This window comes from Ursus americanus, chromosome 29 (assembly GCF_024610735.1).
Source record: "Ursus americanus isolate L20-20 chromosome 29, mUrsAme1.1.p, whole genome shotgun sequence".
NCBI lineage: Eukaryota > Metazoa > Chordata > Mammalia > Carnivora > Ursidae > Ursus > Ursus americanus.
The window spans coordinates 17,348,111-17,372,217 of record NC_142155.1 but is presented as its reverse complement, the minus strand read 5'-3'; the positions used below and the strand labels follow the sequence as shown (position 1 = coordinate 17,372,217).

Below are 24,107 nucleotides of genomic sequence, written 5' to 3'. Positions count from 1 at the left end.
TCTTACGGAGGGGCATCTAATTAGTAGGCAAGTATAGGCATACCTCAGTTTATAGTGTTTCGCTTTATTGAACTTCAGAGATTGTTTTTTTATAAATTGAAGGTTTATGGCAACCTGAATCAAGCAAGTCTATCAGCACCATTTTTCTAATAGCATTTGCTCACTTCATGTCTCTGTGTCACACTCTGTTATTCTTGCAATATTTCAAACTTTTTCATTATTATTATATTTGTCAGGGTGAGCTGTGATTAGTGACTATGACTTGCTGCAACCTCAGATCATGGTTAGCGTAAGGATACATACACTGTTCTTTTAAACATAATGCTGTTGCACACTTAATAGACTATAGTATAGAGTAAACATAACTTTTATATGAACTGAAGAACAAAAAATTCATTTGACTCACTTTATTGTGATATTTGCTTTACTGTGATAGTCTGGAACTGGACCAGCAATATCTCTGAAGTACGTCTGCAATCATTTATTTTTCCTGAATGGTCCCTTCCTATGTCTTTTTAGTAATAAACCATACAAACCCTTACTCAAAATGAGTGACTCATTTCTGTTGCCAAGAAAACACTGACCCCATGAAGGTACAGAGAGGTTTTGTGAATATTTTCGTTACTGCATAAGATCCACAAAAACAGAACTTTATCGGATTACTCAACAGTGAATAAACCAGCATAGCACAATACCTAACACAGTAGATACTCTCTAGATGGATGGGTGGATAGATGGGTGGACAGATGAGTAAATGGGTGGATAGACACATATAATTAGATAGGCTTTTTCTGGATAAATAAAAGAATACATTTTTTCTCTATTTCTCCTTGCTGTTACCTCATCTAAAACATACTAATGAATTAAGATGATTTTCAGGGTATAAACGGACTCAAAAGGAGGTCCCAGAAGTTGGTTGAACCCAGAAAAACACATTAGGCCAGAATTTTTCATTCATTAATAATATAAAATGTTTCTTGAATTTTAAGTCAGGTATTACATTAGAAGTCAGGTATTAAAACAAACCAAGAACAATGTGGGCTGGTAAAAGGTGTCTGACATTGTTACTTGTAATAAAGGAGCATTACATGTTTTAAAAGCACGAGCTACAAAATAAAACTTATTAAAAAAATAAAATAAAAATAAAATAAAATAAAAGCACGAGCTTAAATTTTGTCCTTACCACTCAATAGCTGTGTAACCAAAATCAGGCCATTCAACTGCTGCATGCCTCAATTCCCTCATATATGAAATGGAATTAGTAATATTATCTACTTCAAAGAGCTACCAAAAGTATAAAATGAGATAGCAAGTATGAACAGCTATAGAGCACTATACAAAGAGAAAGTGCTCAGTAACTATTTACTATGATAAAGACAATAGTTTTATAAGGAAAGATACTTTATACAGATTTTTTGGGGAAGAACAATTTTCCAAAATGATCCTACTTCTACACATCCTTGAAATATCAGACTAGGTTTCTCCTTTGTAATACCATAGTAAGTGAGATCACACAATATAGTGGATTTTGGAGCTGCACTGCCTGGGTTCAAATACAGTCATGACTCCACCACTCCCCAGTTGTGTGTCCCCGAGCAAGTTGATTAATCTCACAGTGCTTCAATTTCCTCAGCTGTAAAATACAGATAAGTGTCTATCTACAAGGTTGTTATAAGGACCCAATAAACTAATATTTATAATGAACTCGGAGTATATCCTAGCAAAAAAACCCCAAAAACCAAACAACCCCCCCCATGTTTCAGAATGCTTGCTTACTTGCTGAAGAAATGAAATGAATGTTCCTTTAAGTTATATAGATGATATGATTCCTCATATCAGTGATAAAGACTAACAGGTAAGGTACTGGAGTCTGAGGAACAGTCAGTGACAAGAGTGACAGTGAAGAACAAGACTTCATGGAACTGCAGAAAATAATTTCTCCTTTCTTATTCTGGAAGATCGATAATTTACACTGTTTTAAATAACAGGAAACTGCATTTTCATTGATAACTTTTGTTAAGCAATTGCTGCAAAAATAAAACATACAGTGAACATAAGAAAAACAAAAAGGTAATTACATTTATACTAAGTACTTAAATTATTTAGCATATGGGCTGAAATTAAATATTTCATAACACAGACATCCATTTGTGCCTCACAATCAATCTCAAAACTTTTATTTCCAGAGTGGAACACATGGGACTAGAAATAACTTCAAAAAGAATTTCTTGTGTTTATTTAGCACAAGACAGAATTAAACTTTAATGTTGAAAAGAAACTCAAAATAAAATAATAGCAAAGATAACAGTTATTTAATGCACACTATGAAATATCTCAATCTTTCTTATTATGATCCTAAAATGGTGGCATTTCCATTCTGCAAATGAAGAAAAAGAAGCCAAGAAAGGGTAAGTGGCTTGCGTAAGGTCCATGGCTATGAATCAAGGGAGCTAGGATTCAGCTCCAGAGCTCCAATTCTTAATCCTGGAGCTCTACTACTTTTTCTGAATTAACGCTTTTAGTAATGTCACTGATTTCTAAGAAAACACTATCTTATATCATGGAGAAAATGAACATGCCTCAAAGACAATATATTCACAAAGTCTTAGCACTAAGAGAGTTGGTTCTTAACCATCAGAAAACTGTTTTTTTTCTTATCATGCCATGTAACTAGACGCTGTGCACTTTTTGTCTTTGCAGGAGCCGGTGTAGTCACTGATAAAGACAGTTTTAATAACTTTGTATTATGTAACATTTTACAATTGACTTTATGAAGTACTTCATTTTCATCTTTATGGATTATGTTGTAAATTCTCCGAATTCATGCTTCACTTATTTTCCCAAGTCTCAGCCTCCTTAATTTTATCTTATGATTTTTGTGAGATCATTCACCTGAGGGCTCTGTTCTCCAGCCTTTGGCTAAATTGGCCTTAAGTTCTTAAATTTCACTGAAAACTATCTCCCAAATTAATATCCCCAAAGAACATAAGCCAAAAATTGATTTTATTCCACTTGCTGTTAAGTTACATAGATTATGCTGCAAAATTAAACAGGGTTTTAAAATTATATGTATTACTAGAATTCCCTAACTAACAAAAACTAGATTACTTCTCGCTTTACTTTACCATTGCCCCTGAACCACTTGCAAGGGAACATGGAAGCACTCCAATTTTAATAAATCTATTAACACAGGGGAAAAAAGTGAATATATATTCATTTATCTCTACTGTCATCTGTTTTTTCTTTTTTCAGAGTTTAAGCTATGAACATGAGATATGTTATTGTGAGGGTTTACTGATTTGTTAGTTTTCAAATGAAAACTCTTTTAGACCTTTTACAAATAAATGGAAATTTAGGCAGGAACAGAAGGAACGCCAGATGGGAGTCTCTCAAGAGGTGTCCTCAGGGATATTATATGAAAGTGAGGTGAAATGATCTTAGGTGAGCACACTGAAATAGAATTTGTGATTGTGATAATATCTTAATATAAAGAATATCTGTGTAATCCATACTGAGTAAGTAGTATATTGCATACATTATTTAGTAATATATAAAATATAATTAAATAAATATTAAATGTTAATAATATTAAATAGCAATAACATAATAGTATATGATATATATATTATACAAAGTATATGATATGTAATGCATATAACATATAATATATATAATGGTTAGTATATAGCATAGAACCACAGAATTTTGAATTGAAATAGACTTTTAAAAATAATGTAATCCAAGTTCATCATCTATAGATGGGTAGTTTGAGGCACAGACATTTCAAGTAATGGTCAACAATGTAAAAACTCATTATTTTTTGGTAGACATGACTGAAAATCAAGTGTCCTTATTTGGTCTGGTATTTTTTCCACCAATCTAAGTTGTTTTCTGAAAGAGCGTACAGATATGTCTAAGATAAATATTTTTTCCTCCATGTTGGAGTATTTGCCAATCTGCAACATTTTTTGTTGTTGCTCCTGGAGAGGTTAGAGAGCATTACATTATAGTTGTCATGCTTTTTGTGAACAAACAGAAAGTTTGGCGTGAGTATCAAAGAGCTGTGGCGTGTGCTGAATATATATGTGCCTAAGACATGAACTTGTTAATAGAATAAAATTATGTTGATTTGTGGTTGGGATTCCAGTGAATGGTCACCTCATGTAGAATTGACTTTGGAAGCCATATGGCCCTACCTGGTTTCCTCCTCATTCAAACACCTCGCCTCTTTCCAAGTTCAATACCAATATTTCTTAAAGCTGAATATCATACATTTATTCAATAAAAAAAGTTTCAGAACTCTTCGATATTAATTTAAAAGCAATTTTAGTAAAATATTACTACTTAACACATTTTAGGGAAAATATAAAATCAGAGGAGTGATGTCAGCAAGATGCCAAAGAAGGAAGCCCCAGAGTCTGCTTTCTCCCACAAACACACTGACTGAGCAACAATTCATGTATCAGTTACCTTTCTGAGAAATCAGAAACTAACTGAAGGCTCCTTTACTCTAGGAAAAGGTAAAACCAGACTCATTGAAGCTGGCAGGGAGATTCTGGATACTCTCTCAGGGAGATGCTGCCTTTAGCATAGTGTATACAATGAGGAAGAGACACCTAGCTCCTAGCTTCAGCCAGAGGAGGAAAAGACTGATTTGCATGTTCAATACTCCACATTTCTGAAGGGGTTCCCCAGAGGTCTGGCTTCCGTCTTGTCAGTCTTGGAGCTTTGATGGGACCGCCAGTCTAACAACTATAGGGAGAATGGCGATGGTAGCTTAGGCTGGTAGATGCCATTAATCCTTCCCTTGCTTAGTACACAGTAAGCAGATAAAAAACAAACAAAAACAACAAAAGAAAAAAAAAAACAAAAAAAACTTAGCTCTCAATTTTCCCCTGATGAAGGAAAGAGTTGTTATGGGCATCCAGCACCTCAACTTCTCTGGAGCTGCCTAAAGAACTAGCATCTGTGTCATTAGTCTTGAATCTCTGGTAAGCCCAGTTGCCCAGGGGAGAATGGAAATAGTGGCTTGGGCTGGTATATGCCATAGCTCTCCCACTGACTCAACAAAGGTCAAGCAGACAAAACCATAGTTTCCTGCTTTTCTCTGGGGAGGGAAAGAGTTGGTAGAGGTCCCTAGAATCTCTGGCCAGGCTGACTGGTAGGAGACTTCTCCTGTATGAGGTAAGTCTGTAAAGAATGGAGGTACCTGGTTTTCCTAACGTGCAGACACCAAAACAGAGAGTCAAGAAAAATGAAGAACCAAGCAAAGATGTTCCAAAAAAAGGAACAAGATAAAATTCCAGAAACTGACCTTAATGAAATAGAGTTATATGAATTACCTGACAGAGACTTAAAATTAACTCTCACCAATGTTTAGAGAACAGTGAATGAACAAAATGGTAATTTTAACAAAGATAATATATTTTAAAAAACTATGAAACAGAAATAATGGAACTTAAAATCATAATAAGTGCACTGAAGAATTTTCAGTTCCATTATTTCAGCAGGGAGCCTGCTTCTCCCTCTCCCTCTGCTGGTCCCCGTGCTTGTGCTTTCTTATCTCTCTGTCAAATAAATAAAATCTTTTAAAAAGATAAATAAAAATAAATAAAAAAATTTAAAAGGGAAATTCCATAATAAGTGACAACATGGATGGACCGGAGGACATTATGCTAAGTGAAGAAAGCCAGGCACAGAAAGACAAGTACTAAATGATTCCAATTAATGAGGCAGCATGTCTCCTTGTATTCAAGTATAAGAATTTCACTAGTGTACATCCTTAAACTAGAAATTTTTGTTGTTTAGGACATGAACATCTTCCACTTTACAGGTGATACTAGAAGGATTTACAATGCAGATTAAAAACAAACTAAACTGTCCCCCTGCAGTTGCAATTTCCGTGCTTGTTATAATAGGAAGCAAATGTCCAGCTAGATTCTCCCCACTCTGCCAAGGGAAAACTGATTCTTAACAGAATGCTGATGATATTCCCTCACTCACCATCATGAACTTAAAAAGAGGTAGTCCTCTCTCTTACAAGTTTATCAGTGATCTCCATGTCAGAAAACCTAGTAGATGATTTCCAGCCCTTATTCTTTGTAGATCCAACTTCAGCAGGGCTAAACGGCTCCTCTTTCGTGAAGCCTGATATTTCTTCTTCTGCCCTTCTACTGCCTGCTACAACAACAGCACATTTTCCTGGTTGTGCTCTTAACTCCTCTGCCTACTTTGTGTTCAGATGCTTAATTACCTTCTCAGTTTTCTCCAGGACTTTGTCTGGTTCTTCTCTTCTAATTCTCACTCTCCCCTGAGGTTAGCTCATCTGGTCACATGTATTTAAATACTACATGCTGAGAATTCCCTGAGTCACGAATACAAGTTTTACCTTGGTAACTCCTCTGCAAGCCTCACAGATACCCCAAACTTGAAGTGTCTAATCTAATCATCTCCTCATTGCCCCCCAAATCCATTCTCCCTCGTTTTCCTCATCTTAGTAATGGGACCCCCATTTTGTTGCTTAAGCTGCCAGATTAGACTCATGCTTGATATCTCCTTCTGACTACTTCACAGATTTATATGTGCAGACCTGCGTGTACTTTTTTCTACATTTGCTAATGAGATGAAATGATTAGGGTGAGGTAGATACAGTGGTAAATATAAGCCAGTGTTCTTAAATAAAAGGAACTATGATTAAATATATGGGGAACTTTTCAAAACCAGAAGCAAACACAAATGGAGGAATTCAAGAGAGATCCTTAAAATGTTGAAAACATACAGATTAAGAAAGGATCTGGAGTAGGGACAGACTCAGCAATAGGCCCTCCCAAACTCCTGGCAGAGTTTTCCAAGGATATCAAGAAATAGAGACAAAAGTGATAAAGATATGGGTCAGAGCAAAAAATGGAAGAGCAGTTGGTAGAGAAAGGTGGAACTGTGGGAGGAGAATCTGTCTCTATGTTGAGTAGGAGCCAGTTTTTGCTGTACAAATGAGTGAGGCTCAGTCCACAGATTACTGCTTAAGAAAGGCAGGCCCTTGCATGGGAATAAATTAAAAGGGATTCTTACATGTGCAAGGAATGAGAAATAATTCTCTTTGGGCTGGTCATCATCTGATACTTTGTTGATTTGTAGCCAAATGCCATTGATGGCAAAATAAATAACTAAGAGCCTAAATGCTAGTCCTACAACTGGCCAAATGAATAAATGAATGACTTAACGTATAACCTCTAGAAGAAGATATGGATTTTGAAATGTTGCATTGAAACTCTGATGTCTCTATTATTTTGCTTATGCTTATCAGAGATACAGGTTATGTAAATGCTTATTTAAAAGACTTTTGCTTATTGTAGAGTGATTTTCTTTTTAACATCAAATGGACAGAAAATAAGGTAAAGGTGGAGATTAATGGCTTTTTTGTTTTGTTTTTCACCATTTACATAACCCAACAGGGTTGAATGTGGTCATCTTTTGAAAATTATTTTCAATGGTGTGTTTCCATTTATTTCTGATTGATTACCTTGTATTCATATAACAAGGATCTTGGAAGAGCTCAAAAAGGTTGATAAGCATCCTCTAAAAGTCTATCATAAAAATAAACAAATACATAAATTATTTATGTATTACTGAGGTGTCATTTCCTCTTTAAATTTATAATGAACCATGATGAGTAATACAAGCTACCAAAATATTCTAACAGAAAGGGAAATACAGCCAACTGAGGTGATTTTTTCCCCTCTGTTCCTCAGGAATCAATCACAACTTCCAAAGGAGAATTCTGCCTTTATGTGTTAGATTATTAATTTAACAGTAACTTTTTTGGCTAAAAGATTTTTATGGCAGATGATTGACAGGCTTTTTGTTAAAGTGAATAGATTTGTAGCAGATTAATTACTGAATACATAAATCAATGTTTTAAACATATATAAAGTAGATAATACTTGTTTTATCAAAGTGTTCTTGTTTTCTCAAAGGATTCATTTACAATTTTAATAATTATTGAATTCCTCTATTATGTTGAAATTAAAAATTTAATTAAAAGTTAAAATGAACAGGTTCTCGAATCAATTCACTGTTATGAACTGAAAGTTTGTGTCCCCCTAAAATTCATGTTAAAATCCTAATCTCCAATATGCTGGTATTAGGAGGTGAAGCCTTTGGGAGGTGATCAGGTTATGAGGGTGGATCCCTCATGAATGGGATTAGTGCCCTTATAAAAGAGATCCCAGAGAGCTCTCTCATTCCTTCTGCCAATATGAGGATGTAGCAGAAGACAGCTGTCTACGAACCAGAAAAGGAGCCCTCACCAGACTGCAATCTGTCAGCACCATGATTTTGGACTTCCCACCCTTCCTAACTGTGAAAAGTAAATGTTTGTTGTTTAAGTCACCCATTCTTTGGTATTTTTGTTATGGTGGCCCAAATGAATTAAGTTAGTCATGGATTCCTCAAAAATTCCTATCCTATGTAAGAATATATGCTATCGTGAATTCTGTTTTTAATATTAGTGATTGACTTGAATGTGAAAAAGAAGAACTAGCATCTTCACAGAACATATTTTATGTTATCAACTTTTGTAGAAAGAAAAAATCCACTAATGGATTAACAATAATATATATCTGGATAATTACCTCATTTCCTTTTATATTTAGCAAAGAGAATAGTTGCTACCATTGTAACTTGGCCTGCATTTGTTAAAGAATTAAGGCTTGGTGTCCTTAAGCGACTTAGACTCAAAAGCAAGAAGGCAAGGACTGAAAAGTATAAAACAATTAAAGCACTACCAGGGAGAGTGTTTTCCTACCACCAGAGAGGGGGCATTTACTCTCGGACTCTGGAAGTTATCATTTACAGTCCTCAGGGGACACAGAATTTTTCCACACTTCAGGCACAAAATTGAAAGTGCCTAACTGTTTCATTCTCTCCTCCCTACTGAGCTCTGTGTGTTTTTGTTAAGGGAAGCATTAAACAACCTGTCAGCATATACACATTGGATTAGGAGCTCTTATTACGTGGAAGGGTTCTGGCCAGTACAAAAAGACATTACTGGAAACTGAGAGGTAAGAGAGTAATTGTAACTTAGCACTTATTGGCTTGAGGACTCGACTGTAGTTCTCTTTCTTAGTGTTTAATACTGCAAACCTGTTGTTTTTAATTTTCTGAGTACTGACAACCCACTGTGCTTAAACAGCAGCTCTTAATCAGAACACAATAATTAGATAGTTAGAACCTGCATGATACTTAGACATTCAAAGGGGCTGTACTTCACAGAAACAGGTTCACAAAGTTGCTTTTTCTTTCTGTTTTCTGATTCATCATATGATTTCCCTTTAAGTATTACCATATAGATACATTTTATATTTTGCTTGCATCAATCATTTAGTACATAGCGGTATAAGTGAATGTCACACACATACACAGTTACTGTGACATCGTTAACAGTATAAGAAAAGAAAAAAAATCATAAAATCTTTCTGACTGATAGAATGTTTCAAATACAGCATATTTAATGAGGAGGGGAAACCTGCTTAGTAGGCAGTCCTTTTAATTTCCAGGTAACTTCACTGGTCTACACACTGAAAATTCTCTAAATCTGATTGTGACAAATGTCCAGTTCTTCTACATCCCAAAATGAGTACCAAGTTTTTATTGAGATAATCCCTTATAATTAATGCCAGTCCTTTCTAAAAAGGTTTTGGGCGAAAAAAATCTTTAGAATATAGTCAATTATTATTATTTTTTTAAAGATTTTATTTATTTATTCGACAGAGATAGAGACAGCCAGCGAGAGAGGGAACACAAGCAGGGGGAGTGGGAGAGGAAGAAGCAGGCTCATAGCAGAGGAGCCTGATGTGGGGCTCGAACCCAGAATGCTGGGATCACGCCCTGAGCCGAAGGCAGACGCTTAACCGCTGTGCCACCCAGGCGCCCCAGAATATAGTCAATTATTATTATCTATTTCTGCAACTCTACTTTAACACTCTGTCCTACCCTACATAACCACCTTTCTCTTTTTATTAACAGCCTTCTAGAAAAAGTAATCAAGTGTCTGTTGCTTTTGCCATTCCATTTATTCTTCCTCAAAAAGTTACCATTTTTTTTTCTATTCTTATTGTTCTCCCGAAACTGCTGGTTGATGTTCTGTAGCTTTGGTGTTGAACGTATGTATACTCTGTTTGGAAATTCTGTCTTTGGTTTTTGTGACAATATTCTTTCCCCTTGTCCCAACACCAATTTCTCTACTCTTTAACCACTTTTGGGTGCCCTTCTTCTTTAGACCGCCCCTTGACTGCTGATCCCCAATCATTAACTCTCTCTTGTCTCATCCTACAAAATCAATCCAATCAGTGATTGTGGCTCCCACTATCACCTGTATAAAGACTCCATAGCCATACTGTCTCATATTTCAAATAACTTACTCTATATCACAATGTCCCACTGACAAGATGATATGCCTCAGGAACGTACTGATGCAATGGACTGATGAATTAATTAGCGGTCATGGCAAACCAGGGCAAATATTTGAAAATTATCTCTGCCCATAACTAATGTAAATGCAAAATGAACTTGCCATCTTCATAAATAATCTAATCCCCATCTGAAGTAAGACACTATAAATTTTCTATTTACATAAGCCAAACCAGTTACCAAAATTCCAATTTTTCAATTTTTTACCTATAATTATTTACAAGTTCAATAGCTTTCATAGTCATCCTCTCACCCTTATTGTCACACCACTTATTTAATTATTCCTTTTAATATTAACATTTATATTTGCATTTCATATTATTCCTAACTCAATCAATTCTTGACCTATAGTCTAAACCCCTCTAATCCTATGCTTCAATTGCTATCAGAAAGAAAGCTACATCAGATCACTTCTTGTTCAAACTTCATTAATGGCTCCTATAGGCACCAGTATTAATATATATATTGCACATTTTATACAGGATCCATTACGCTCAGGCTCCTGCTCACTTTTCCAACATCGAGTTTTCCTCCTGCTCAATTCACACCAAACTCCACGCCTCCACAATAATGAGTTATTTCTACTCCCACTCCCCCTCTCCTAGGTCCTTCCATTACCTAAGCCTGTGTGTGTGTGATGTTTCATCTGCCCAGAATGATAGTCATTGTATTATTTACCTTGTAGACATTCGGTCATCCCTCACATCTATGCCTAACTACAAATTCCCTTATTTTCCCAGGTAGACTAAGAGGCTTCCTTTTCTATTCTTCTGCACTTCCCCTGTATATTTTCATATTTCTATTAGACTAAATACCTAAATTTATTGAGACATTTCTGTATCTCCTCAACAGAGTATTAGCTCCTTGAGTTTTGAGAACCTGCATTTATTAATGTATGCCCATAAAAATTAAATTCTATATGAAAACTCATCCTTTACTTGGTAAATACATATAAACTGTGAAATAAGAAACCAATCCAAATATAAATGACTGATGATTAATTAATTAAGTTTTTGGAATCCTTTCATCCACTCTTTAATTGATCATACATTTACCAGATGTTTATCGAGCACCTACCATGTGACAGAAACTATCCTTGCCTTGAGATATAAAAAGGTAAACAAAACAGACATTTTCTACTCCTATAGAGCTTACAGGCTTGTTTACTTAGGAAAAATTCAGTGAAGCACATTACTGTAGAAAAAGTCATAAAAGTTTAATGGAGTAAAGCTGAATTTAAAATAATGTCTGCATGCTTACAGACAGAATTCCCTTTATTTCATTCAAAGCATATATGTCACATCAACTGTGCAAGTGACTTTTGTTCTTTATGTATATCTGCTTTGAAATTTTTTAGCCTATGTAAAATAGCCATAACGTTTATAATATTGTGAGATTTACACCCAATTTATATTAATTGTGGGGCTTTGAAATAAGAGCATTTTAGATTTCCAATAATAAAAACAGTATGTTCAAATATGTAAAGTACAATGGTAAATATAGTAAGAGAAAAGATTCATAAATGTAATAAGCCATTGGTACAATTAACAAGCAACCTTAAATTTTTAAAGTAATTCTCTGTAATAACATAAAATGGAGCCAATAATCAATAATTTAAGCCAGCATGTAAGCTCTTATCCAAAAATATAGGTTAATAATGAAGACAATAAGCTAATTATCTAAATGGAAATTTAGAGACTGCGTTGGCATATGCACAAAGCTCTGTAGAGAACGTTTTTACATTTCAGTAACCCCATATGAAGTGGAGACTGGGAATGGTCTTTCAGTTCCATTTCTCAGATCAGATTTGTGGTGTGTTCTTAAGTCAACCCACTCATAAATCCAGCGAAATCACTAGCATAGGAGTGAACAAAAGCCCATATGCTTAATATTATCACGAAATATAATGCACACGTATAGCAATAAGATGGAAAACCAGCCTGACAACAGAGCGATTCTGTGTAATGAGAACAGTAAACTTTTAGTATACTTTGGTAGGATAGATGAAGTCACATGTTAGTAGAATTGCTTAAAATTTCTTTTTGAAACCATGCTCCACTAACCAGGAAAATTTTCTAAAGTTCTCCAATTTTTCTTTTTCATAAAATGACATTATATATATATTGGGCTCCAGTGTGGAGCCCAATGCACAGCTTGAACTCACGACCCTGAGGTCAAGACCTGAGCTGACATCAATAGTCAGATGCTTAAGCAACTGAGCCACCTAGGTACCCCCCACAATATATTTTAAAATATCGACAGAAATACCTGGTTTGCACCATGAAGATATGGAAATCCACCAATAAAGACAGATCCCGATTCTGGCAAGGGTTTTCCAGATACGTGATTGACAGATTCACTTGCTTTTATAGTCCTCCCTAGAATAGTCAGTTCAGCTTTACATGGATCAAATTCTTGCCTGCAACCATTTAGGAAAAAAAATTATCGTTTTAGCATGTGTTGTATAAACATTTTGTCTGACCAATTAATTAAGCTATTAACAAAAGAAGAAAGATTTAAGTAAATAGATTATCTCACCATAAAACCAACAAAGCCAGAAGCAGATTAATCTGTTCTAAATTAGAAACCTTTAAGGTTTTAAGTACATAAATACAAAGTTAAATTTTGACAGACAAAACAAATCATGGCAATCACTTAATGAAATAAATAAATCCTGATAATAAATAGATCATTCTCATCATGACTAAAATGACCTTTAAGTGCAACATTCTACTTCAGTTTTTTACATTGTTAAATTTTCTGTGTGAGTGAAAAATATTGTAACGAATCAGGTTAAATATGGCTATCTTGTGTACAATAGACCTTTGCCTGTAGGAGTGTGCGCGCACACGTGTGTGTGCTTGTGTCTGTGTGTGTGTGTTTCTAGGCACTCTGTTTTATTGGTCCATTATTTCTACCCCTGCACCAACATCACATTGCCTGAAATATCGATACTTTTTCTTAAATCCAGATAGTTGTAGTATAAATCCTCTTACTTTGTTCAGCTTTTTGAATGAGATTATCAAATATCATTTTTTCCCTTTTTTCTCTTTATTGTGATGAATTATGTATGTTCACTGTTTTTTGAATGTTTGAATGCATTCCTGAAACAAGTCTACTTGGTTGTAACATATGTTGATTTTATGTAACACAGGATTCACTATTCTATATTTTTAAGGATATATATGTTAAACAGAGTGCCTTCAAACTTCCTGGCTTGTACTGTTCTCATAAAATTTCGGTATCAAGATTATGCTGTTCTTATATTATTTCAGAAAGTTTATGTAATATTGACATTATATGTACCTTTCAATATGTGGTAGAATTCACTAGTACAGTCACTTGAGCTTGGAGTTTTCTTTGAGGAAGGTATTAAGTATGGATGCAATGTATTTCATCAATGCATTATCATAATGTATATTATGTCCATTTTATTAAATTGTGCTTTTTTCCTGAAACATTTTCATTTAATCAGAATTTTCAAAATTATTGGCATAAAATATTTTATTTATCAAAAATAGTTGCATAAATATATTTATGCCAAATATTATTGCCAATAAAATATAATTGATGTTGGGACTCTAATGATATCTGTCTTTCTTGTGATATTGGCCATTTGTGCCTTTTCTCATTTTATTTGTTTTTCAGATCAATCTTGGTAGGGAGTAGTACATTTCAAAGAACACACTTTCGGCACTGCTGATAGTTGTCATTCTAGGTTTGTTTTCTACTCCATTAACTTCTGCTCTTATTTTTATGATTTTCTTCTTTTCACTTTCTTTAGGCTTAATTTATTACTCTCCTGCTTCTAGGGTGTTTAATACATGATCTCAAGAGTATAAACTTCTTTCTAAGAATAAATATAGTATATACAAAAAGTTCCTTCTCATCATCTATTCAAACTATTTTCTAATTTCTTTTGCGATTTTTTTTTGTTGTTGTTGGTCCAAGAATTACTCAGAACTGTACAGGGATTTCTGGTTATTTTTGTATTATAAAATATTATAAAAGCTCAAGCAAGCTTATTCAAAGAATATTCTCTGTTTGCTTCTAATTCTTGAAATTTATTCACTTAGGCTGCATAGCCCAGCATACGGTCGTTTCAGTAAAGTTTTCATGACCCCAGAAAGTCTGTTCTAGATATTTGAATACATACACACACACAAATATACACACAATAAGGCACTTTTGTAGTGAGTAAAGGACAGGAACAATGAAATAAATCATGTGTATGATGAATGTGCGTATTTTTCTTAGAGAAGTAGTTGGAGATTTTTTTCGCGTCCTCCTATCTATATCATGATACAAATTTAATAAAGCTAAGACAAGGTATAGCCATGGAGACAATATTAATGCTTTGATAAAGAAAGTTTGGAAAGTTTTTGAAAAGATAATGCTGTTTTGTATATTAAGAACTTGGGAGAAAAAATGTGTTGAACATTTTTAGAACTCATTTGATATTCTTGGATTCTGTATTTAGAAGCAAACTAGAAGCTTTCTGGGTTAATTACTTCTTACAATTAAGCTCTTAAAAATATCTTAGGGAGGATACAGCTTCTAGGAAGTTATTCATTAAATGATAAAAATAAAAAGCACAACTACTTTTACTCCAATCAATCTTTAAATTTTAATGTTTGGAAAAACAATTTGTACTGCTTTGTGATACCAAAATAGCAATAATAATTATTCACTAATTCTCTGTTAATGAACTCTTTTCCCATATTTCATTAAGCAAATGAAACCCATTAAACTATCAAACATATTTATTTGGCCTTTGGTTATAACAACTGAAAAGGTAACTTAAATATATAGATATAGATATAGATATATACATACTCTCTATTGTTTTTTTTCCTGACTACAGAAGCAACATAAACTCATTATAATTTATCTGACATCTAATTTTTGAAGACAACAGACCTAAATGGGTTCATTTATGCTAAGCCCCCACGTCACCAAACCAAGACTTAATTACAGTTTCAGGGCACTCAGAAATGGAACTTTAAACCAACCAATTAGGAAACACCTGATTAACATTAATTAGGTAATCTGTCTGATAATTCTCTGCCATCCCCTATAAAAAAGGTAAATAAACTTTTTTTTAATTTTTGCCTGGTATAATTTCCTGTCTCTATTCCCTTTTGCCTATAAAATCCCTTGCCTTGCATAGCTCTTCAGAGCTCCTTTCTATCTGCTAGATTGAATACTGTGTAATTCATGAATCACTGAATTAAAGCCACTAAGATGTTTGAAATTTATTCCATTAAATTTTGTATCTAAAATATGTATTTATGTATTTACATTATAAATTAGAATATTTTATTCTAATGAAAACATTTTCTCTTTTTTTCTTCATTTAAATATCTGCACTTAGTCCATATTCAACTGTGGTTTTATTCTTATGGATCTGACTAGAAAATAAAAATGAGAAAATGTGACATACAGTACATATTAATACACAATGGTTCTAAGTTTTGCAGTACAGACTACACACAAATGCAGAGTAGAAATATTTGGAAATTGGCCCATGTGTGATTAAGATGATTACTGTAGGAAGAGGGAAGAATAATAGATATCACAGATGTGAGATTTTGAGAAATGGTGAAAGCTGGAAGGGAAATGAATAAAGTAGAGTTTTAAAGGCTTTGTCTGCCTATAGCAGAGAATGAGAGCTCAGTTCAATACCAGATCTTTAAGCTTCTCTACTTTGAGCATGTGGAACATGTTATTCTCTACTGAGATTATAGTTCATTCACTACAATGTCAACAGCATGTGGAAAGAGAGGCATTTGTTATGTTACTCCTGTATCCTCAAACCTACAACAGGGCCTTGTATGTGGCAAACACTATAGTATGTGTTGAATAATGATCAGTTTTACAAGACACTGTGTGAAATAAAATAGGTGCTTAATGAATGACAGCATTTTTCTTTTGAAGATAGCATGTACTTTATTCTTTCTAATTATGTTTATTAGAAAATATTTTATAAAATGCTGAAAATATAAAAAAGGAAAAGCACAATAACCTGCAATCTTTACCAGAAGGAACTATTATTATTGTATTGCAATTTAAAACTTTCATATCATGATAAAATGTTTCCCAAAGTTGAGAATGTAATATATAAACTCAGAGTATGCCTTTTTTGTTAATTTAATAATATACTAAAACATCTATGTGTGTTAATATTATTCCACACTATTAATTTTAATAAATGTACGGCAATTGTTTGTATGTTTGTACTTTATTTCTAAAATGTCCAACCATTGGGTATTTGGGCATCTTTTTTGGTTTTTTCATCCTTTTCTGTAAAACTACAATATATGGCTATTTCATACATCTTAATACATACAACAATTTACTTAGTAAAATTACTAGAAGTTAACATGCAGTATATAAGCTTTCTCAATATTTATTTATTTATTTAATTAATTTATTTATTTATTTTAAAGATTTTATTTATTTATTTGACAGAGAGAGAGGCAGCCAGCGAGAGTGGGAACACAAGCAGGGGGAGTGGGAGAGGAAGAAGCAGGCTCCCAGCGGAGGAGCCTGATGTGGGACTCGATCCCAGGACTCCGGGATCATGCCCTGAGCCGAAGGCAGACACTTAACGACTGAGCCACCCAGGCGCCCCAAGCTTTCTCAATATTTATATATTCATTTTCTTCAAAAATTGTTCTCAATTTACTGTCTGTGATGGTTAGTTTTATGTGGCAACGTCGCTATAGACTATAGTCTCCCGTCATTCAAACACTAATCTAGTGTTGCTGGGAAGGTATTTTGTAGATACGGTTAACATCCACAAGCAGCTGACTTTAAGTAAAGGAGATTATCCTCCATAATGTGAGTAGACTTCATCCAATAAATTAGAAGGCTTTAAAGAGCAAAGCTGAAGGTTCCTTGAAGAAGAAATTCCACCTGTGGTTTGCAGCATTAGGTCCCACCCAGAGATTTCCAGTCTGCAGGCCTGCCCCTCAGACTTTGTACTTATCCAGTCAGACCCCACAATCACACAAGCCAATTTCTTAAAATAAATCTCTTAATATATATCTTCTGCTGGGTCTTTTCCTGGTAATGTCCTGACTAATACAGATTTTGGTACCTACAGTGCTGAGAGTCCAGAGATAATTATTTGACCTGATGTTTAGGAAGATCTTTTATATTATCATATAATCACATCAGTGAAGCAGTATTAATGTTAACTGAGTATGGAATTTGATTCTTTAATTGGATCTGGACCTGATAATAGATTTTGTTAAAATCTCAAGACATGTCTCTCTTAATTAGTGTAAGCCACATGGAATTTAGTTCCTTAAAAAGGTATTCCATGAATAGTAATGGATCAGGCAATTGGCTTTGATTATCAACTTTCAGCTACAGACTTGCTATGACCTCTGATCTGAATAAATAAACAGAAGAACTCAAAGTATTAGAGAAAGATTCATATATCATAGTAGGAGATTAATTATTTATAATATCACATTTGAGGCTTTTCTCTAAAATTTATTATGGCTTTTTATTATTGTTTTTTTTTTTTTAATTTTTTTTTTATTTATTTATTCGACAGAGATAGAGACAGCCAGCGAGAGAGGGAACACAAGCAGGGGGAGTGGGAGAGGAAGAAGCAGGCTCCTAGTGGAGGAGCCTGACGTGGGGCTCGATCCCAGAACGCCGGGATCACGCCCTGAGCCGAAGGCAGACGCTTTAATGACTGCGCTACCCAGGCGCCCCTGGCTTTTTATTATTGTTATATAATTTCTAGTCACTGTCACAGAGGGTAAACTGCTTCACCATCAAGAACACTATTATCTATGTACTAATTCTGTAGGCCTTCACCTTTGGATAAGTATGGGAATTTTTCTTTCATACTTAAAATTCTGCATTGGGTTATTCTTGTTTTCAAAGCTATTATCATTTCTGAAATAAATTACCCACTGTAAATGAATACAAGGATGGCATATTATCTTTTCTTATACACATATTCCAGAGAGCTGGCAGCTAAGCTGAAGAAAGATGAAAGTAAGTACACCTCCATTATAACAATGTAGACCATCATGTTTTCTTTGCCGAAAATGCAATTCTAATATTTCATCTAGCAGGATTGTTATTTTATTCAAGAGACACACTTTTTAACAGCAGTCATATCTTTCCCCTTAGGCTCATTAGAGTGGAGGCAATGCTATTCTGATTGTGTCCAATTGAATCTAACAGGAATTGACTGAACGTAAGAAAACAGTCTTACGGCATTATTGTTTAGCATTTGCTGATGATACAGTTTGCCTAGCACACCATGCAGTGTGAAATTTTTCCATCAAGGCTTTTTAATGCTTTCTCTAAAATCAGCACACAGGGTGCTTTAAAGGTCAAATGAATAGAATAATTTTTTTTTGCATAATTATAAATATATAGAGAACTCTATTCAAGACTCCTGGTGTCTTTAACTGTTCTTCTCCCAAACTTGTAGTGATTGCTCATATCTGTCATTTGTAGTCACATAATAGTAATCATTAACAACTCTCCACTAATTAGAACTTGAAAGAAAAGTTTAGTGTGCCATATATTCTATTCATTATGTTTAAGTATTCAGGGTAGATGCCAGGAAAGGTCAAATAACTATGCTGAACACAATAGAGATGTGGGTGACCTACTGTTTTATTATTTGCATGCCTATTATCGTACAGCAACAATTTCTAAGCTTTCACATGTCTTAGCAAAGACTAGAGGGAATACATGGAATAGGCCAATCTTATAAATAAACAATCAAAAAGGCAGCAAATAGTAAAATTTCATTATGTTGGACACTAACTTTCTGATTATTCTTGAGCATTATAAAAGTCATGGTTTAGAAATTACTGATTTCTATCTTATATTTAAGAAAGCATTTTTAATTGGCAGTGATTAAACCTTACCATAGAACCTGAACATGTGTGCATTCTCCTTAACTGCTTATCATACTCACATTGAAAACATCATTAATTTACTTAATCAGCCATAAAATAAATTACTATAAATTCAAAATAACTATAAGGAGGATTTAAACCCCTAAGCTGTCTAGTCTCACAAACAGAAATAAAAGACAGACATCAATTTGTATATTTGATGTCAATACACAATTATTTATCCGATCAAATTACCCCTGATATCTAGGGGTATTTTATATGCACTTAGCTTATAAGAAATGTATTAATTCCCTCTAAAAATTGATTTTAAAAGGGATTAAATAAATAGGGGATATTTCTGTTGATGAAGGTGGATTTGGTTCTTATAATATTTATTCAGGTAGTTTCCGCAGGGTACATGGAATTGCTCCCAGCTTCCACTCCTGATCACATCTTTGAAAAAATTAAGTTAAACTCCTCAATTTAAAGCTTTGGATGGTAAATCACTGCCAAAAAAATTAAGTCTAAAAATTTTCATCTGGAATTCAAGCACCCACCCCTCCAATTTAGGCTCTTATTTATCTATCTCTGACAGCTCCACAATAGGAATTTTCTGTTATATTTAGACAGCATTGTTCCTTCCACCTGCCAACGTTCTCTTCTATCCATTTAAATTCTGCTCATAATTAAGAGCTTACTTAAGCTTCACTTATTACCTAAAGTGTTACTAATATTTGCAGTCTTAATGATCTCTTCACCATCTAATACCACCAACAGTGTGCCATTCATTTTTGCATTCAATTATGTAGTGTTTTCTCTTGTTATATGACTGCTTAGTCTCCCCAGTGAAAAAATGACCTCTCAATTGGCAGAGTTATGATTTGTCCATCTTTGATTTTTAATAAAACTAAGGCATTGGCTTTGCATTTTAATTTATAGCATCAATTGTGTTCCTAGAAATACATCAACTATTCCCTTAACAAGTGTGATTCCACGGCAGCAGCTTTGTCATGGTCAGGAAGCCCACAAGCTGCCAGGTTCTTAGATGCCACTTCCACTGTGACCACACACTGGCCCTGGTCTCCATGTTAGGATAGGATTATCCCTCTGCCCATGGGGCTTTCTACTGGCAAAGTAACTGTTGGCATTCATTGAGCCACAGTCAGATTTTCTAACAATTATGGGCAGCTGAGCAAAGAATAGCTAAAAGCTCCAAATTTACTACTGACGATATCATGCAATTGAGTTGTTTTCTGGCTAGTTCTACACTAAGTATTATGCTAGTTGATTTTTCTTTTGGAACCTTGACAAAATTTTTTTAAAGACTTTATTATTTATTTTAGAGAGAGCGAGAGTGTGAGCAGGGGGATGGGTGAAGGGAGAGAGAGAGAGAAAATCTCAAGCAGACTCCAGTACATGGAGTCCCACTCAGGGTCGATCTCACGACCCTGAGATCATGACCTGAGCCATGATTCTTCTGAAAGACCACTTCCTGCTAAAATTTCAGATCTTTGCACTAGATAAATGGATTTAAAAATATATATACATATATATACATATTTTTAAATATTTTATTTATTTATTTGAGAGAGTGAGAGAGAGAACACGAGGAGGGGCAGGGGAAGAGGGAGAGGGAGAGGGAGAAGAAGACTCCCACTAAGCAAGAAGCCTGATCCGGGACTGGATCCCAGGACCCTGGTATCATGACCTGAGCCAAAGGCAGATGCTTAACCAAATGAGCCACCCAGGTGCCCCTGGATAAATGGATTTTTAAATATATTTTTGCTTTTGTGATTGAGATTAAATATCAGTGATATGGTTGGGGGTGCCTGGGTAGCGCAGTCGTTAAGCGTCTGCCTTCGGCTCAGGGCGTGATCCCGGTGTTTCGGGATCGAGTCCCACATCCGGCTCCTCAGCTGGGAGCCTGCTTCTTCCTCTCCCTCTCCCCTGCTGTGTTCCCTCTCTCGCTGGTTGCTTCTCTGTCACATAAGTAAATAAAATCTTTAAAAAAAAAAAAATATCAGTGCTATGGTTAATATCCTATATTAACTATAATGGTTCTAATTAAATATTTCAGGATCTGTAAAACAATACTCAATACTAATATAATTGACATTAGATTATTAGATACTAAGATCACTGTTTAAATTTAATCAGGAACAATATATCTAATTATTATCTTTATCATTATGAGCAATTAGCCACTTTAGTCATAATTCCTTGAGATGAAATATCTACTTTAGAAAAAGAACACTAATAAGACCTCATAAATTAGGTTAATTTAGCACACATTTAGATGTTATATTTACAAAAATTATATAAATATTTTAAATATAATATTCTTAATTTCTGAATACTCATAAAATATGTCTTTAAAATTTTACTTTTCAGAAGTATTAAAAGGATAAAGTAAACCAGCAGAACAATTCTGAAATACAACTGATTAGTTTTAAAGACAGTTTATATAATGGTACCTTAATTTCTACCATGGGCAATCCCTCAGAGAATCTTTGGGTGTATTGTGACTGCCTTCAAAACAGTTCAAGAAGATATCAGAAGTGGAAGTGATAGAGGATATCCATTTATTCAGAGAAATAAGGGGAGGATCAAAAAGCACATGGAAACATATAAAGTGATGTGGTGATGAAATCATCCTCAGAGGACCTCCTTTCATTCCTAAATCTAAAAATCTGCCCTTGGAGGTTCAGAGACATTGGGAGCTCGTGTATGGATTACACTGCAAGTGTATACCTAACATTCTGTGATGGGGTTGGTCAGCACATCACACTTTCAAAGAGTGCTAATGATTTCATTATGAGAATTTAGAGAGTAAGTCCCTAGTCAGATTAGTTACAGAATTAAGTTCCACAGAGCTCAACATATTGGTGGGCATTTTCAGTTTAATTTAGTTGCAGTTCCACAATTACGCATAAAGCCTATTTGCCTTAAGAAATGTCACTGGGAATTCCAGATTATTCTGCTGTATTGCACATCTTTTATTGGGGGGGGGAGAGAAAATGAGGCACTGTAGCTACCTGATACCATAAAAGTTGTTTGCTCACTTGAATTTCATTTTAGAAATACCTATGTTACTTCTGTTTCCTGGTCCTTTCCTAAACTGTTTAATATATAAACAATCATATAAATGTAATATATATGTATACAAAATATGTATACATACATTTTTAAGAAGAAAGAGGAAAAGCATGGACTTTGGAGTCAGAAAGAATTCCTTCTGACTGTCAGCTTCATCTCTTATTATCTAGGAGACATTTACTCTTAATTTGTCATGCAGGTATTTTTCAATATTATTATGTGTCAAGCAAGACAGTCTATGCAAGGATACAAGATTGACAAAACACCATTAGTGCCATCTTTTGTAATTCAAATCTCAAGAGAGAGGATAACATACAGTAAGCATCAAAATGCTTAAAGGAGTTGGGGGCTGATTTAAACTGAGATGACAGGGAACACATTCTCAAGAAAGTAAGATTTGAGATGGACTCTGAAAAATAAGTAGCTGTCTATCAGAAGACCAGCAGAATGAGGTAAGAATGTGCTAGGCAGAGGGAACATCATATACAAAAGCCCCAGAGGGCAGAAGGAGGGACTTGGGTAAACTGAAAGAAAACCTGGGGGTTCTGGAGCACAATCCTGTGTGGGAATGTTGGCAGGAAAATGGGATTAGAGAAATGGGCAAGGCTACTTAATTTCTTTTTTACTTCATAAATGTAATGTATTGGTAAGTTTAGTGGTAAAGATGTGTATCAATCCACACATCTCTTGATTGTCGAATAGAAAACTTGAGCGATTAGAAAAATTCAGACACTCTGTAAATTCTAGTTTTTTTGTTTGGTTGATTGGTTTTGTTTGGCGTTTTAGTCTCCTGGGTCCACCATAACAAAATACCACTGACTGAGAGGCTTAAACAAACAACAAAAACTTATTTTTCTACAGATCAAGGGCTGGGAATCCAAGATCAAGGTGTTAGTATGTTTGGTTTGCCCTGAGAGCCCACTCTTCCGTTTGCCTTGGTTGCTTTTTCCCTGTATCCTCACATGGCCTTTTCTGTGTGTGCGTACATTTCTGGTGTCTCTTCCTCTACAAGTAAGGACATCAGTCATATTTGATTAGGGCCCACCCATATAATTGCACTGAACCATAAGCACTTCTATAAAGACCATATCTCCAAATACAATCACATTCTAAGGTACTTGGGGTTAGGACTTCAACATAGATATTTTGTGGTGACACAGCTAATCCATAATGTTTTATTTGTTCAGATTGTTGTTAAATTGGAAGTTTGTTTCTCTCTTTCATTCCAGGTTAGATAATCTTAAGCTCACCCTTTTCTCTGGAAGTGTTTTTAACCTGTAAGTCTCTTGCTTTACCACCCTCCTCCCTTTTTATGCTCTGTATGCAGTTTTATACTCCTGTCTTCGAAGTAATCAGTATTCTAGTTGCTCTAATTTAATTGTTAACTCTGATCACAAAATGGATAAGCCCACAGTCATATTTATATATCATATATACAATAGAATTTTTGTTTTTCTAGGCTAAAGATAGATTTAAACTATACATAGTTGTGAATAAAAAAAATACATTTACCAAATAACAGACTGTATGATCTAAGGTTAATATTGGTAGAGTATTGATAAAACAATGGGCTAAGTAATGTAATAGAAAAGATATTATCATCAACAGTTAGAAAACTATTGAGGCAAAGCAAAAAGCTATTTAAATGACACTAAGCTAAGAAAA

The 24,107-nt window shown here is 34.5% G+C and overlaps 1 protein-coding gene across 1 annotated transcript in view; it reads right to left on the bottom strand.

Moving 5' to 3' along the window:
* The window catches only part of EYS (EGF-like photoreceptor maintenance factor), a 1,472,906-nt gene that overhangs the window by 525,402 nt on the left and 923,397 nt on the right, over nucleotides 1-24,107 (bottom strand). Inside the window, 1 exon segment of the mRNA XM_087856898.1 lies at nucleotides 12,736-12,886. Within this exon segment, the coding sequence (XP_087713024.1) occupies nucleotides 12,736-12,886 (151 nt within the window).